Source organism: Mercenaria mercenaria, chromosome 12 (assembly GCF_021730395.1).
Source record: "Mercenaria mercenaria strain notata chromosome 12, MADL_Memer_1, whole genome shotgun sequence".
In the NCBI taxonomy this organism is placed as follows: domain Eukaryota; kingdom Metazoa; phylum Mollusca; class Bivalvia; order Venerida; family Veneridae; genus Mercenaria; species Mercenaria mercenaria.
In genome coordinates, this window is record NC_069372.1 from 35,868,839 (window position 1) to 35,887,679 (window position 18,841).

Genomic DNA, 18,841 nt, shown 5'->3' on the forward strand with positions numbered 1-18,841 from the left:
GCTTTAGGGCAGTAAGGATTACCTAGTAATGCCTTTCTCTTTAGTACAGTTAAGAGTTTCTATACTGATATGGGATTTATAGTTATCTAGCAATAAAAGCATTCTCCTATCTTTAGGCTTCATATCATCTGCGAAAATGTTTCTAAATTTAGCAAAGGTCTCTATGGTTATCCACCTCGATGGATGTGCTTCACCAGTACATCCCGTTGGTCCTTGACACTTTACACGATTAATTAACTAATATGAACATGGGCCGTACGGTAGTTCCTGTTGCACCAATGGCCGAATACTTTGTTACACCTACTTATTCCCCATACATAACTTTAATAGGCATTTTAAGCTGAATTGCATCAGCATATTCCTGAAAACAGAATGACAAAAGCAATTATTTCTATCCTCTCTCTTGGGTCATGTAACTAAACATCTTGACCGTTTTGAAAATAAACCTTCAAGACGCAATACAGGACAAACGTCTCATCCCTGAGTATTACAGAGGATTAGAGGTTTATTCCTTACTAGAAAATGCTTCAGTTTCACATCAGTTATGAGTATCTTTCTTCTTAACAGTTTTTGCATCGCCTACTTTTAGTGGAAGCGAGACTTAGCGATCCAAGTTCCGGAGGCGGCGGCGCCAACAATTTGGAATAACTCAAAATCCGTTTACATATATTTCTTTTAAACCTTGTAAGATCTTTAAAAAACTAATTTCACACCCATATTCTGGGTCCTGGGCCCTTGATGACCTTAACTTTGAAGAAATTAGCATTTTTAGCTCACTGAACCGAAGGTTCAGGGTGAGCTATTATTATAGGGTGGATGGTCCGGCATCCGTCGTCCACAGTTTTACTTAAACATCTTCTCCTCTGCAACTACTGGTCAGAATGACAACAAATTTGGTCTGTAGCATCCGGGTGAGGTCCTCTATCAAGTTTGTTCCAATGGGGGCATTTTGCCCCTTTTAGGGGCCGCTAGAGCTAAAAATAGAAAAACCTTTAAACGACTTCTGCTCATGAACCGCTTGGTGGATCTTCATCAAAAATAGGGGCACTTGGTCCCTTTTAGGTGCCGCTAGGGCTAAAAATAGAAATACGTTTGGACGACTTCTTATCATGAACCGCTTGATGGATCTTCATCAAACTTGGTCTGTAGCATCATTATGTGGTCCTCTCCAATGTTTGTTCTAATGGGGGCACTTGGCCCCTTTTAGGGGCCGCTAGAGCTAAAAATAGAAATACCTTTAAATGACTTCTCATGTACCGTTTGATTGATTTTCATCAAAATTTGTCTGTTGCATCATTATAAGGTCCTTTCTCAAATTTGTTAAAATGGGGGCAAAAATAGAAATACATTGAAACGACATTTTCTCATGAACCGCTTGATGGATCTTCATCAAACTTGGTCTGAAGCATCATTATATCGTTCGCTACCAATTTTGTTCAAATGGGGCACTTGGCCACTTTAAGAGGCCGCTAGAGCTAAAAATAGAAATACCTTTAAACAACTTCTTACAATGCACCGCTTGATGGATTCTCATTAAACTTGGTCTATGACATCATTATATGGTCCTCTGTTGAGCCGTATGTGTCACAGAATGAATATATTATACGAGTGAAAAATCCGACCGAATGTATCACACGTGTTATATATTCGGCCGAAAATAGCATGCGCATGAAACGTATATGGTACATAATTTGTGATGTATACGTTGGACATAAGTTTTTATAGGCACACAAAATCTCGTATGCAGAAATGGGCAAAGAAAAACGAAATTTTCAACGAATACATCACAGTTTCATCAGTGTGGAAAATCATTTTTTAAAACAATCACATTTTATTACGATAGATTTACACGGCCGATTGGATCGACCCGATCGTTCCAAAACATTGTTCGGGTACTGGACTAGTGTGATCGGGATGTCTTATTCTTTAAATTATATAAATGTTTGATCAGTTGCCGACCGAGGGGTTCAGAAAATTATCGACTGCGTTCGTGCGGCCGTCAGGTGGCGGTCAAGTTAACATTGACAAAAAAAATGGGATATCAAGCTCAATTAGCAAGAGGTCGGGATATTCGTTATAGGTCTACTTTGATCGGCAATGCTTGGACTTTTAATCCGACAAGTTTGATATCTGAAAACATTGTATAGCGGTCAGTTGGCAAGCGTTCGTGAAGAAATCGTGAAAAGATCATGTAGCAAACGACTTTTCATCGTTTAGAAACTGCCTTGATCGAAAAAAGATCGAAAAACGAAACTTGATTGCGTCCGCTTCGAGTGTGGGAGGTCGTGGGTTCGATCCCCCGCCTCGTTGTACCAAAGACGTGAAAAATAGTTCCAGTAGCTCCCTTGCTTGACGCTCAGCATTAAAAGGGAAACTGGCTTCTCTTCTCTCATTCTCACGTGGAGATGGATTCCATCAGGAAATGAGGTGTTGAGAGTAATTATAAGTTGTAGAACTTGCTTTACATGCTAGAGCTACCTAAAATAAATCGTGTATAAACTAACCACTACCACAACCAACACCAATACTACCACTGACACCACCACTTCCACTACCAACACCACAAACACTAGTACTACTACCACCACCACAATAACTTCTACTACTACCACCACCATTACTACTACCATCGCCACTTCTACAACGATCACCACTATTACGTCTGCTATCATCACTACTACCACCACTACTGCTACCGTCACCACTACCACCAGTTCTACGTCTACCACCACCACTACCATTCCCACCTATTCTACTACTACTACCACTACTACTACCACTACCACAATCACAAACACTACTACCTTTTGAAATTTCTGACTTTGAACTTTCTTTGTCATACCACTGACCATCACGCCGTTTCAAACAGTCAAACCATGAAAATAAAATACGCTGCTAAAATTATTTATGGACTGCCTATTTCTTTCCTATGTGACAGCATGTGTTCATTGGACAACTCAAGCATCAGTAATCCCCTGTGTATACGTTTTGTACATCGAGTATAAAACATTATTATACATGTTTATCGGTGTAACAGTTTGGGACCTCCATTCTAGCATTTCATTTTTCATCATGAAGGTCTAGGCTGTAATTTGCTGACAGCCGAAATGCAATGACGGGATTATCTATTACAATACATTAATTTCAAAAACACTGAGTAAACTTGATAAATTTGCATGGCCTGCTCCTACGGGGGTCCAGATTGGATGGTTTCCTATCCCCTTCCTGGAATGAGTTTAACTGAAGTATAATTTGTAGTTTCATGCACTTTTATATCACAACGTATGTGATATATACGTTTAGGTGTAAACTGTCAAAAATGACAAAGCGAATATGTCACATTAAACAAATGCCAATTTTACGGTCGAATATATCACAGACGTGTAACATATTCGATCTGTGACATATACGGCTCAACAGTCCTCTCCGAAATTTGTTCAAATGGGGGCATTTGGCCCCTTTTAGGGACCGCTGAGCTAAAAATAGAAATACCTTTTTAACAACTTATCATGAACTGCTTGATAGATCTTCATCAAACTTGGTATGTAGCATCATTGTATGGTCCTCTTGGCCCCGCTAGAGCTACATGTAAATATAGTCTAAGAAATACTTAAGTTTTTTATAATTCAAAATTAAAAAAAAATATATATATGTTTAATTCTTTTTTAAATTTGATACTTTGTCACAAGCAAGATTTAATTATGTCAAAGTCGGTCTCAGGGGAGCGACTTAGGCCTACTTGTATGGTCCTCTCCCAAGTTTGTTAAAATGGGGGCAGTTGGCCCCGCTAGAGCTAGAAATAGTCTTAGAAATACTTTTTAAAGTCTTTTATAATTTAAAATTTAAAAAAAAAAAAATAAAAAAATATGTTTAATTCTTTTTTTAATTTGATAGTTTGTCACAAGCAAGATTTAATTAGGTCAAAGTCGGTCTCAGGTGAGCGACTTAGGCCTACTTGGGCCTCTCGTTAGATTTTTGGCACCTTTGAAAATTCACAAAAATGACAATTTTTCAAAACCCGTTACATAAAATTGCTTTGAAACGTTGTAGGATGCAAAGCTAATAGCCTATAATTATTTTGTCCTACTTTATAAATTCAGTGTTTGAGAAAATGATGAAAAATCTCGCTATTACTGAGTTATATTATGATATCATACGTCTACAAACGCAATATGAATGGGGTCCAACATTCAGCGATCTAACATTTGACAAAAAGGACACAGGTTTCTCAGAGTAATTTAATTAAAAAAAATGTTTTGATCTCTGTGCTTTTCCTGGGCGAGTCAGTTCGCGTCAGGATCCATGCTGTTCGCTAACGGTTTCTCTAATTGCTATAGGCTTTAGTTTATACAGAATTTATTTTAGGTCGATTGTGAAGGAAGTTCTACAACTTATATTAATCACTCTCGACACCTCATTCCTGATGGAATCCATCGCCACGAGGGTATGAGAGATGCTATAGGCTTTGACAGCGACCAGCATGGATCCTGACCAGACTCCGCGTGGATGCGCAGGCTGGTCTGGATCCATGCTGGCCGCAAACCCACTTTGTTGGTTTTATCCGTGGCGCGGCTCATTTAATAAACTCGCACGTCTGGGCATGCATATGCATACGTGCTTTTCGTCTCTTCATCGGTGTGGAAAATGAAATAACTACATTTGTAAACAGGTAAACATTTCTCCCAAAATTATAATTATGTTTCTTTGTAAAATTATTTCTCATGCAGACAGGAGGATTTAGGTCATTGCTATATTATAAATATATTTTCGTCTCGTTGCTTAAGTTTAAAAGTACTATTGGATTAGACCATTTGAATGTGAGTTATTTATATTTGTAAATAATTACATTTGTAAATATCTATATAGATTATAACAATAATATTTGGATTCATTTCTAGCCTGAAGTTACAATTAACGCTAGTAAAACGTAGGTTAACAACAGAACAACAGAAAAATCATTTTTACATTTATTTATATGTCAGACAGGGGCGTACCTGGGTGATTTTGAACTGTACGCCAGATATGAGCAGCATGGCTACGAACCAAGTACATATGCTGCGAATGTGGAGTAAGTGAGGGAGGGGGTCTCCATCTCCTGGCTTTTTGGGTTTTTGGGGCTTCCCCTTGAAAATGTTGAAAACATTTTGGCAAGAGATGCGTTCTGTTGCTATATTCCAGCGTTAATATATTTTGTTTTTCACATTTGTACTACATATTACAAAGAAAATCATTTAAATTCATAGTAGTATATCACACCGCTCATGCTTATTGGCAGGGATCGTGACAGTGTCTAAAATTGCAACTGGAGCAGCCCCGGATATTTTGAGGAGTATAACCATTTTTCGTATAGAGTCCTATGTAACTTTACCCTGGAAAGTGTCTACTGATCGCTCTGGCACGATACCTGGCCCGTACTAGTATTCATTAATAGTTTTATATAAGATTTTAAAATGTTTAATATCTATTTCACAGACTTTTCTTTTAATTACTTCGATACAACGTTAAATAACAAAATAAATTAAGCCAGTCTTAGAATGTTCAAAAATCAGAGTTCTGTGAATTGCTCTATACAATACAGTGCAGAACACAGCTTTAAATCGATAGTTATGTCTCAAAATATTTGCGTCACTGAAACACTATGTCATTCTATGATATATTTTATTGTGCAACTGCTAAAACCCGCGCAGGCATATTGTGTATCGCCAAAGGGACCTAACAATGTGTCTGTTAGGGTAACTGCATCTAAACTCTTACCTGATCCCAACTGCTGCACACGTGAATAAATCGCATATTCGAACCGTGTGCGAAGCTGTTATTTTAATATCATTATTTATTTATTTTTTGTTTGTTTATTCAATATCCTAATATCCTTTCGTTGCGTAGGCAAAACTCTCATATTAAGGATATATTAGTTTTTTGTTGTTATCGTTTGTGAAATCTTCGTCAATGATTAATTCAATGCATGACCTCTAGATCTGCATCCACATTTTGACAGATTTTTGATAAATGCATCTACCCACACATTGCAGATATTTCAATTTTCTCTCACGCGAAACGTAAACATCATCTAATATTGGTAAACACAAATTAAAACTGCGTAAATTGCTAAATGGTATTTCGGTATCCAGATTTGGATATAGATTGATAGATTTACTTGAATTGCAACCATTAAAAAAAGTCAATATCACGCCAAGAGTGGCTTTTTTCTTACTTGAGACATCGGCTGATCATTTTTGTTCTCCTGCTGCTCTCTTGATTCACCAATAAAACACAATGTCATGTCATTTGAAACTTGAAAAGCAGAGTGACACGGGTGTCCTGTTTTTGTGCAAACAAATTTTCCGACATTCCCAAATTGAGTACATCGAGGTTCAATGGACATACATAGCGTTATGTTGGTATGTTTGTAGAAAACGAACGTTCGGTAGTTGCCGTAGAAACTTGAATGCACAATAGAATTGTTAGGTAATTGTTCATAATTTCAAATACAAAATTCGGATCTAGTATACCTTTGAGATATGGTCTGTAGCTTGTATCCGTGAACAATTCATGGCTTTATCCAGGTACCAGTTCATGGCTAAAATTATGTCCAACCTTTTTAATGTTCTCATTGTTAAATGTTGCTTTGGGCGTATCACAGTACCTAGTCTTAAGCCGGGATTTTCATTGGTCAAAGCCGTTGCCATTGGCACTCCAAAGGCTATAAATACGGGTGTCTGCTTTCAGTCGGTATCTTCTCAACCGTAAAACCTTGAGAAGTAAAACTTACAGATGAGTCATTTCTATCCAGAAATACATTTTTCTATTCAGAAATACATTAACAGCTCTTTAGCAAGATAAAGGAAACCCTTATTGGGCAGTCTTAACTTTATTTTAAAGAGCAGAAAATCAAATTCATAGAATAGGCACTTTTAGCCTTACAGAACCACAACAACAACAACAGTATTATGAAGTAAATACAAGGCCATGTAAAACCGAACCTTGCAGTATACCTAGTCTGAATTACCGTGTTATTGCAGAACCAAAGAGATGCATTGGTCTGCGTAATTCTGCTTATATTCACATATTATAATGCTTTGTACTGATGTAGATTCTATATATAACTGCTTTGACTGAAGAATATCCCATTGCATAGGCATAGTTCCTCCATTGTTAATCCAAAGAGGTTGTCCAAGGTATACATTTCTGGAGTTAATCCCGACATGCAATTGTATTTGCATGCTTTATCAGGGGAGATGTTGATGTGCAAATACCAGTTATTACAAAGTAGATCGGTATCCTGATTAATAAGGATGTGCAACTACCCAGGGGGTAGGTCTTTACAACTCTATAAGAATCTTTCACTGGCTGCGGGTAAAGATGGGAATATCCAGCACGAGGTTAACTGTTTAGGCGGTAACGAGGCTCCTGTCGAGTTACCGCCTAAACAATTACCCGAGTGCCGGATATTCCCATCTTTAACAGCTGCCAGTGATTGATTCTTTATCTTGCATGCCTTATTCTTCTATTTGTAGAAGATAGGTTTTTCTTGAAGGCACTATTTTGTTATAGTAGCGTATGAATTTACGCATTCATTCATAAATTATAGCACGTGAGTTTTTCTAGCACCAGAAAAGCACGGGAGAATCATGTCCGGCATGCAAGAATAACTTTTCTCATTTGCAATATCGGCTTCAGATATTTCTCTGTCGCTGTGTAATAGACAAAGTGAAGGAATCTATTTTTTTAATGCAAAAATAAAATGAAAATTGATTGCGGTGGCTGAGCTTCAAACCCAGACGGCAAATGATTTCATGTCCATTAATCGTATGCTTTACGGCTACCTCTGACCTAATTTGTGATTAGTATGGGAAAATAAATATTTAGATTTAATATGAAAAGTTTTCAAAATGTTGAATTCCCTATGCTTCATTTAAATCTGTTTATAGTTATATTTGTAAACATCACGTAATACTACTTATATTGCTTTATCAACATGTTATGTTTGATACACTCGAATGAGTTCATCTGTACACAATTTTACTTGGCTGTTAACTAGGCTAAGATTATAAAAGATAATAGCGAAATTTTTGTTGAAAGATTTCAGCACGAATATAGTATACGATGGATTCTGGCAAAAATCAGCACGATGTCGGGTATGATGCTGCCGTGGAAAAGACATACGTGGATTCAAGGTATCTGACTTTCTTCCAATGTAGATAATATCTTATGTTAGCATATTAACCATTGGAAGTGACTTTTGAAAATTGTTAGACATAATTTAGAATCCGAGTTCCAATGTAAAATATATTAACAACTGTTTCAGTTTTATCCGACCTAGTTTGAGGATGTGCCTGTGATGAGCATTAAATTTTTTTCTCATATCATTGGCTGTTTTCTATTCTATTGTTTATTCGAGCTTGTATATATGGTTCCACTTCCAAAAAAACTCAGGGTCCCAAGTTTTCTTAAGCTGGTTTTCTAAACAAGTATCAGAACTCCAGCATGTTATTGGTCTAGCATTGAAACTACCGACTAAGCTCTTTGGATTGTGGTTTTATGAGAGTGAGATTCGAACCCGTGATATTCGGGTCAAGTGATCGACAACGACATTTATCTTTATGAAATGCTTCAATTTTTAGCTCGACTAATAGATGAGTAGGTAGAGCTATTGGACTCACCCATGCGTCGGAGTCGGCGTCGGCGTCCCGAATTTTTGTTAAGTTTTTGTATGTAAGCTGGTATCTCAGTAACCACTTATGGGAATTGATTGAAACTTAACACACTTATTCACTCATTTTGATGAACTGACTAACATTGCACAGGTTCCTTAACTCTGTTTTGCTTTTTAGCTCACCTGAGCAATGCTCAGGTAAGTTTTTCTGATCACTCGATGTCCGGCGTCTGTCGTCTGTCTGTCGTCTGTCCGTCAACATTTAGCTTGTGTATGCGATAGAGGCTGTATTTTTCAACTGATCTTCATGAAATTTGGTGAAAATGATTAACTTGATGAAATCTAGGCCGAGTTTGAAAATGGGTCATCTGGGGTTAAAAACTAGGTCACTAGGTCAAATCAAAGAAAAACCTTTTGTATGCGATACAGGCTGTATTTTTCAATTAATCTCCATGAATTTTGGTCAGAATGATTACCTTGATGAAATCTAGGCTGAATTCGAAAATGGATTATCTGGGGTCAAAAACTAGGTCATTAGGTCAAATCAAAGAAAAACGTTGTGTATGCGATAGAGGCTATATTTTTCAATTGAATTTCATGAAATTAAGTCAGAATGATTGCTTGATAAAATCTAGGTCAAATTTGAATATGGGTTATCTTGGGTCAAAAATTAGGTCACTAGGTCAAATCAAAGAAAAACCTTGTGTATGCGATACAGGCTGTATTTTTCAATTAATCTTTATGAATTTTGGTCAAAAAGATCGCCTTGATAAAATCTAGGTCAAGTTTGAATATGGGTCATCTTGGGTCAAAAATTAGGTCACTAGGTCAAATCAAAGAAAAACCTTGTGTATGCGAAACAGGATGTATTTTTCAATTAATCTTTATGAATTTTGGTCAAAAAGATCGCCTTGATAAAATCTAGGTCAAGTTCGAATATAGGTTATCTGGGGTCAAAAAGTAGGTCATTAGTCAAATCAAAGAAAAACGTTGTGTATGCGATAGAGGCTATATTTTTCAATTGAATTTCATGAAATTAAGTCAAAATGATTGTCTTGATAAAATCTAGGTCAAGTTTGAATATGCGTCATCTTGGGTCAAAAATTAGGTCACTAGGTCAAATCAAAGAAAAACCTTGTGTATGCGATAGAGGTTGTATTTTTCAATTGATCTTTATGAAATTTGGTCAGAATGATTGCCTTGATAAAATCTAGGTTAAGTTTGATTATTGGTCATCTGGGATCAAAAAATAGGTCACTAGATCAAATCAAAGAAAAATCTTGTGTATGCAATAGAGGCTGTATTTTTCAATTGATCTTCATGACATTCGGTCAGAATGATAGCCTTAATAAAATCTAGGTTAAATTCGAATATGGGTCATCTGGGTTCAAAAACTAGGTCACTAGGTCAAATCAAAGAAAAACCTTGTGTATGCGATAGAGGCTGTATTTTTCAATTGATCTTCATGAAATTTGGTCAGAATGATAGCCTTGAAGAAATCTAGGTCAAGTTCGACTATGGGTCATCTGGGGTCAAAAACTAGGTCACTAGGTCTAATCAAAGAAAATACTTGTTTTTGCTCCAATTTTAATGATAATTAGTCAGAATATTTTTTCCATGAAATCACTAGGTCAAACATGTTTACACTGTTATGGTGTATTATGGTGTGTTTCTCAGGTGAGCGACCTAGGGCCATCTTGGCCCTCTTGTTTGTTATGCCCCTTTTTCGACTTGTATTTGTTCAGTTGACAAGTCTGATGAATACTACAACCTACTTTGACAATATTTTCACAGTAAGACGAGTAATCAACCCCAGAAGTCTCGAACTCGTTTTATTATTATCGGTGTGGTAGCTGCTGTCATCATTATTGCTGTCGTTATTGTAGTTGTTGTTGTCGTCACGCAAACGAAAAATGATGATGGTAAGTTACCTCTAGTTTCATTAAACAGTGTTGAGTTTACCATAATTAATTAAATTTTTGTTTTAAAGCTATATAAGATCCAAATCCATACAGGTAATATTTAAATATGTTTAAAATAAATGTATTACGCACTTAAGACATGTATAGCTCAGCACGATATAAAAGTGGTTTTAAGGTAGTTCTGCACGTTTCATAAGCCGGAAGTGTTAGCACAACGTTATTTATCCAAACAGAACCGTAGACTCGGTATGACCGAGTGAAATGAAAATCCTTTTATGAAGTAAAGGCAGCCCATTAGTAAATTTATCAACACGGCAACGTTACTATATTTCTAAAGATAAATTATGATATTACAATATTTGACACGTTAAATGATTCCAAATTATGTCTTAAAAGCTTGAATTGTAGTTTGGAGTTTTGAAAATTCGGGGTTTATCCAAATTCTATATTGTAGAAAATATTTTGATCTGAATGTGCAGAACGACCTCAGCAAATGACCAGTATATATGTAGTTAATTTATATATTTAGTCAAGGTAACTTCATTTGATGAGGAATCTTTATATTTAAAGTATGTATCTAAAATAAGCTGTTTCAGTGAAAGATGTGCATTTGAGTATCTTAAAATAAATAATAAAAGTTAATATGAATAAAAGTTGTATGAGATTTTTTGTTGTGTGTTTGGTTTTCATATGCAAGGTATCATGTGTAATAGTTTAGATAGATTGCCCCGCACTTACCACCCTTGGGAGTGGTTTAAACTTCATTCAGCTTTCCTACGGAAGGTCGGTGGTTTTACCCAGGTGCCCGCCCGGTGCCTGAAATAATGCCGGAAGTGGCCACTGGGGCTTTCCATCACCAAAAACCGAAAAGTCGCCGTATGACCTAAAACTGTGTCAGTGTGACGTAAAACTCAACAAAACAAGACGAACAAATAAACTTCAGCATCATTAACACCAAGAGAAGTGTTGATATATATTGTGTACCTTGAATATAATGACTTGTTGTGTTGTTGTTGTTTTTTTTCAGACAGCAAAGAAAAGAAAAACGGTAAGTTTATTACAGATTATGTCATTTGTATAGCTCTTGAAAGGTACAATTGGATAACTGAATTGTTACTTTACAATTTTCAAAACTTCTTCAGCCTTTAGTCCTTGGCCTCATATTTTATGTTTTGAAGTTGATTGTTTATACCGTTACAAAGCGGTCCTATATAAACAATTCATGGTCAGCTTTTAACGAGAATTTGAAAGAATTCTCTCCCTTAATTATTGACTGTGTTAAAGCAATTCCCTTCAAATTGGATTGACTCCCTTACATTAACTAAAGTTTTGTCATTCATGACCAAAGTCAATAATTCTTTTTCATGGATTTTGCATTGATCTAAAAATTTTCTTTAGGTTATACTAGTATACGGAAATTAAGTTCGCATGTTACTCCATAGAAAGCAACAAAACATGTAGCCAGTTTTTGATATAAATGTTGTTTTATACATTCGTATAGAAGTATTATTCTTGTAAAGATATAAAACATTTCTGTAAAAAAAAAAAAAAAAAAAAACAAAAAAAAACAACATTATGTTAGCTTATGATATTGCGAAATTCATGTTGTCATCTAACAGAAAATGAAACCTTTTAAATACCTTTTTTTTCTTTTGAAACCTTGAATCACGCTAAACATTAAAATCCGAGAATTATTTCATAAACGAGCTTTCCCACAAAATAGATTTCCTCGAGAAAAACGAAACTTGTGTGAAGATACATTTATTCCCATTTTGTTTCATTGTTCTTGACCATATAACGTGACTTCTGTTTAACTTTCATGCCTAGAAGTTTACTCTTTAAAACATGATAAAATAAAGTAATTAATAAACTAAGCAATACTGTATTTGACAGGCACTGGCAAAAAAAAATCCCCGAGCAACTTAACAAACTTAAAAAAACATACATGTTACTAAAACACGTACACACATGTTTTATTTACTGGCCTTCATCCTAGGTTTTCAATAGAAATCAAAGAAAGAAAGAATCTATTAATTATGAATCAAGTTTCTCATGTTTTCTTATCAGCATTGGTGTATGTGTATCATTGAGATCCAAACTCATTCTTTTTAAAAATAGCTCTGATTCACCCTGTCTACTTATTTATAGTGTCTAAGTTACTTGTATAATCAATGATATACATAAATCAAATATGACATTCAGACATGTATGTGTTTGTACATACTATACAATTCAATCATGAAATCAAATTTATCGTGTAAAATAAAGTCTTTAGCTGTAAAGGTGGCTATTTTGCATGCTTTCCACGAACAAAACCTTGACAAAAAATGTAGGTAGTACTAAAGAGATAATCCTACCGTGCAAACTCATGGAAAGCATGCTATAATAAATGTTTGTTTTTGTTGTTGTTGTTTTGTTTTGCAAATTACACTATTTCATAAGAAAATCATTCTTTGACAGTTTTTCTCCTGTCGTCGAATGTTTCAATATTCCAAAAATATTTAGCTTTCAGTTGGAAATAATGTAATTTATGTTGATTCGCATGTTCAAGATAAACAGTTTGTTGAAAAATCAAAGCTCTGTTCTATTCTGTTCTGTTTTTTTTTTCTATTTTTTGACTAGTCAGACAATTATGATCGTTATTATTTCAAAAGACTACATTGAATCGTACGTCAGTTGTTGGTACATATATATGTATAGATTAACACGGTTTAAGTTACATCAGAACTTTAAGAAATCCGCAAGTTTTTTTATTTCTTGATAATGGAAGCAAGAAGCGTTTACTCTATTACAATTATAAATATACCATTTTATTACATACTCGTTTCTATTCCCCGTTAAGTTACACTAGTACCGGAAACGTCAATAGTTTTCCATACACTGACGCCTGAATTTCATATCGGGTGCGTGACGTCATTCAGTGTGTGTTGTTGCACTATTTTTTTCTATTTAGTTCGGTATTGTCAATCGTATTCAGGCTATTGAACATATTTATGATAATTACATAATATTTATACGTGTAGATGTGTATGTAATAAAAAGGTTATTATCTTTGCATAGGCAAATATGCACTCGTTTTTCAGCTCCTAAAGTCGCGCAATATTTCCGCTGAATCGTGCATATTTCCCGATACAAAGCTAATAACCTATAAGTATTGTTTATAAAGTTAAGAACACCTACATATGTGTTAATAAGTTGCCGTGTTTTGGAAAATATAGTTTATTTGCCTCTAAAGTAAAAAAAATGAAAAGTTTAGTGATTTTCACTATTATGTTCAATATAAGCGATGGTGATACTTTTAAAACAAAATCTGAAGCAAGAAGATGTTCAGTTAGAATAAATATTTTCACATGAAATTGAAGAGGAGAAATTGATGTATACTGTCATATGTGTTAAAATATTCACAAACTTAAATATAAATTTGAAATTAATTATTGAAAATAAATTTCCTGTATAATCTATTGCTCAAAGTGACACACACTAGGTTAACCAATATTGATTATCGGATCATTTTCAAGGGGGACAACCTACTAGGATATGCCAGTCAAATATAATAAAAGCTGGGGATGTATATAAAGTAATGATTAAAAAGACGCAGTATTACCAACAAAACAATGAAGTTAAGTGTTCGATATTGGTGGTATCGATTTGCATATGCATGTAAGTAACTTAAACTCATTATTTTGATACATTGCAGAGTGTGGACCATTCAACCTTCCAGATGGTTTTAACTTTTCCATGTTGTCTCCGACAATCATCTCCAATATCTTTACTTGCCGTAAGTTGCAAACATAAGTAGCATTCGATAAGACATATGAGCCGCGCCATGAGAAAACCAACATAATGGCTTTGCGACCAGCATGGATCCAGACCAGCCTGCGCATCCGCGCAGTCTGGTCAGGATCCATGCTGTCCGTTAACGGTTTCTCTAATTGCAATAGGCTTTGAAAGCGAACAGCATGGATCCTGACCAGACTGCGCGGATGCGCAGACTGGTTTGGATCTATCCTGGTCGAAAAGCCACTATGTTGGTTTTCTCATGGCGCGGCTCATATCTCGTTTACCAAAACTGTTGCTCAAACGTATTATAACTATGCAAGTCAGGAAATACCGGATTTACAGCGTTTAGCCCTGACTTTTGGTTCCCAGAGTGTGTAAATACCTTAAGGGGAAAATGTAAGATCTGCATACTTGTATACATGTTTATACTTTATTTCGAAGTCATTCTTTTTATGTCTTCGACAGTAGAACAATAGTTAAATACACTCTTTATGTAATCTTAAAGTCTTGAACAGTGAAAACTAGTTATACCCCCACAAATGAAGTTTGAGGGGGTGTATAGGAGTAAGCTTGTCGGTGTGTCGGTCGGTGTCTGTCGGTCCCTTGGTTTTCATGGTTTCCAGACAATAACTCATGAAAGTCTTTACAGATTTTAAAACAAGGTCGATGACCCAGAACAGTTAAACGGTTTCCGGATGATAACTTGAGAGTGCATGGGCCTAGGATCATAAATGTTGGTATACAGGTTAACATCGTAAAATATGGGTCAAATTCGACTTTGAGGTCAGTATGTCAAGGGTCAAGGTCACAGTGATAACTTGAGAACGCTTGGGTTTAGGATCACGAATGTTGATAGGGAGGTTGGCCATGACCAGCAGATGACCCCTATTGGTTTTGAGGTCAGTAGGGCAAAGGTCAAGATCACAGTGACCCGGAACAATTCAACTATTTCCGGACGATAACTTGAGAACGCTTGGGCCTATGATCACGAAACTTGAAAGGGAGGTTGATCATGACCAGCAGATGACCCCTATTGATTTTGAGGTTCGACTTTGACATTGGCTTACTTTTGAGACAAGGCCGTATTGTGGGGGTATAATTCCTCACTCCTGTGACAGCTCTAGTTTTGTAAGATTTTTATGTCCGTAATTTAAAGACTAGTTTAAGCTGAAACCCTAGCTTAATCTCTTTATGCAATGAACAAATAAATATAAAGCTACTCGCCCGCAGTTTAGGTGAAATTTTTCAACATGTTCATCTCAACCAAGTTTGACATAAAATGTATATATGACACTGAAAAATGATAAAGTGGATGGAATGGAAGATATCGGTAAAATGCGAGAAGGTAAATTTTCTGCATTATTTCAAAAGCGTTGCAACGGTTTACTACCTTCTGCACAATATTATTGGTTATTTATAAAAAAAAAAATATCTTGCAAAAGTCTTATTTCAATAAGTTTGTAGCTACCACTAGTCACTTTAAGAGAACTCACTTTTCATGGATTCTTGAGAGATTTGTTTCCGCCTAAAATGTGTGGGTTAATCCCTTTAAAGCATACATATCATTATAGCATATAAGAAAGAGAAGAATAAAAATTCATTCTTTTTTTCCAGCATTAAAAGGCGATTGTTGGACAGGTGAACAATGCTATCAGTGTCTCAAACTTGACACATGGAAAGTAGGAAATATCAACTATATACCAGTGTGTTGTGAAGATTGTTTGGTACGTGGCCTTTATGTTTCGAACAGTGAGTGTAGATGTCGGAAATGAATGAACGAATAAACAAGAAAACTATCGCTCACATACTTCAGCAAACTAGGGGGACTTACGCTTCAATGGATTTCAATTTGTACAGCGCGGCTTTTTCGTACAAACTGTCAACGTATGCGTATATACTCACAGTCCAGCTCAATCGTATTAATTTTACCATTCGTGTTAAGTTACGTTGACATCAAAGGCGGGGCATTACCGAAGTCAAAGGACACTAAGACTATAGGGGAACCTTTGTTTAGTGAAAAACAGTGAATATCACGTAAGATATATTTGATATTGGTGCATCTTGCAGGATCGTTGACCGTTGCTTAATTGTGACCAAAGATCTAAGAACGCGGATGTTTCCACCTTGTTTTAGAACGTTTTCTGTCCCACCAGAAGCTTGACGATTATTTTATAACTTCTTATAGTATAAGAAATGAAGATCATTTTGCATAAGTCTCATTTGTGTATGAAATACATCGGTCGTTGTAAAATGCGTGTAGAAACCGTTGGCATACATCTAAAGTACTTTATACTCCAAAAAAGCCAAGTAGTTGCAGTTCATTCATACTGCGCTTAAGATATTGCACTATCATTTATGTAAGAATGAAATTAGAGGGAGGATTCCATTGACATTTTAAGAATCTTACACTGGTTGAAGGTACGGATGGAAATATCTGGCTCTTTAGGTAACTGTTTCGATGGTAACGTGGCTCTGCCGAGTTACCGCAAAACAGTTACCCGAGAGCTAACTATTTCCATCAGCGCCTTCTACCAGTGATATATTCTTTTTCCTGCATACCGTATTCTTTAATATAGAAAAAATAAAACAAAACGAATGCTTTTCGTTTAAGCTCTGTTTTGTTATAATAGCGTATGAATTTACGCATTCCATCATAATTTTTGTATCACCGACAAAAACACGGGGAAATTCTGTCTAGTATGCAAGAATGATAAATACGTTGCACATGTCACATGACATGTATCATAATGTATACAGATATATTTACTTCGATTTTTACCTTTTTATATTGTATAATACTGCTAAACAAATAAACATATATGATATTTAGCTGTGTTAATATTAGGCTTAAAAAATTGTTTGTTTCCGGTATCCCGACCTACCCTAATACCCTAATTTTTTGGCCCGACCCTAAATGTTTTTATGGCCTTGGAGAATACTTTTTTCAACTTTTTAACAAAAAGTTGCAAAACTGCACTTTTTATGCTTTAAACATGGCCAGTGATGTTAGAAATCAACTTACTGATGCTCTAAAGGCATAACCCCCTTATTTGTATTCATTTTTGACACAAAAATAATTTCCTTAAAGTCTCCTCTAATAAAAAAAAATTCCAAACAAAAAAAAAAATCCGGCCTGCCTACCGCAATTTTTTTGAGCATGTTACCAGAAACAAAGAAATTTTTTTAGGCCTTAGTAGGGATATAACACCATTGAGCACCTATTCCACCTGGTACTTTATCGCATATATTTAAGCACCATTTTGAAGAAAAGGAGCATATAAGATCCATAGCTACGCCAGTGAAGAGAAAATTCAAACGATTAGCGTTAGAAACACAGTTAAGGCGGTAGGTTACCTTGTTACCAGGGTAAATTCAAAATAGTTGAACCACAGCAATTTTTTGTATTTCGTGTAATTTAATGTTTTATCTGCTACAATCTCAATTTCGTTTATCTCTGTCCCTCCAAGTAATTTTTTTATCCAGGTTTGAAGTACATGACCCTCAAAAGTTATTTATATTGAAAGAAGAAGGAAAATATGGATATTTAACACTTTTCATATACATGTGGTTTCATTGTTATCCGTAGAAGTCTTCATAATTAATAATTTTACAAGTATGCGCGTTAGCTTTCTAAATTAAGCTTAAAATGTATGTTTCGCGGGGCTCGTGTTTCCATGGTAACGCATTTTCTCTGATTTTTAAACAATGATGTATGAAAACAGGGTTTTCGACGGCTTCAGTGTCATTCTGTTAATGACCAACATGGAATATTTGGGTAATATTATAAGCAAAATACCAAGCACTTTACATGGTACCCTATTTTTCTTAAAGTTTAAAGTAACCATAGCAACAGAGATGTTTGAAATTGCTTATATCTTGCTTTTTATCGCAATTTCTTATAAAAGATATAAAATAAAATTATCTTTCTTGTTAATGTAGCTTTAAAACATCTTATTTCTAACGTAAGTAATATTTTCGTGTTATTTGCATTTGTTTAAACAAATTACACAGCTTAAAATACTTACAGCAGTACCCCTCGTCTGACATTTTTATGAAAAATCGTTATGCATGCTGCTATTATTCTCATGGATATTGTTGAAATGCAAATAGAAAGCTGAAGCCGTGTTCCTTAAATAGACAAGTGTCAACGCTTTTGAATTTTACATTTAGATATATAGGTCATGGGCTTCGTTTCCATGGTAACTTCATTTTAATTCAAGAAACCACAATTTTCTACCGAAATTTGAACAATTTTAGAACTTCGTTTAAGTATATAAGTAACAAATTATCAACTGAAACTGAAAAATAGGTATAACAAATCAAACTACCCCATTTTTATTTGAAAATGGCCGTAATAAGTAGCCTTTCATCCAACTATATTCTCAAAAACATCAGTTACCATCATCCATTTTCTTACATTCCGCCTAACATTTGAATATAACTACATAAAAGAAGCAAAATATTGATAATTATTCAGAGCGAAAGA

At 35.3% G+C, this 18,841-nt stretch overlaps 2 protein-coding genes across 3 annotated transcripts; one reads left to right on the forward strand and one right to left on the reverse strand.

Annotated features, from left to right (window-relative positions):
- Positions 1-2,499: 2,499 nt before the first annotated feature.
- Positions 2,500-6,280, reverse strand: LOC128547536 (loricrin-like). The gene is made up of 2 exons (XM_053520512.1): positions 6,212-6,280; positions 2,500-2,844 (listed from the first exon to the last, which is right to left on the reverse strand). Exons 1-2 carry the CDS (start codon positions 6,278-6,280, stop codon positions 2,500-2,502), a joined length of 414 nt encoding a protein of 137 aa, XP_053376487.1.
- Positions 4,676-17,184, forward strand: LOC128547314 (uncharacterized). Of its 2 annotated transcripts, XM_053519647.1 has the most exons (6): positions 4,676-4,817; positions 8,080-8,174; positions 10,448-10,575; positions 11,603-11,623; positions 14,273-14,353; positions 15,970-17,184. In XM_053519647.1, the coding sequence occupies exons 2-6, from the start codon at positions 8,104-8,106 to the stop codon at positions 16,125-16,127; spliced, it is 459 nt and encodes a 152-aa protein (XP_053375622.1). In that variant the 5' UTR covers positions 4,676-4,817; positions 8,080-8,103; the 3' UTR covers positions 16,128-17,184. The 2 variants fall into 2 exon arrangements, with proteins under 2 accessions (XP_053375622.1, XP_053375621.1); XM_053519646.1 differs by lacking the exon at positions 4,676-4,817 and having other exon boundaries at positions 8,004-8,174.
- Positions 17,185-18,841: the final 1,657 nt, after the last annotated feature.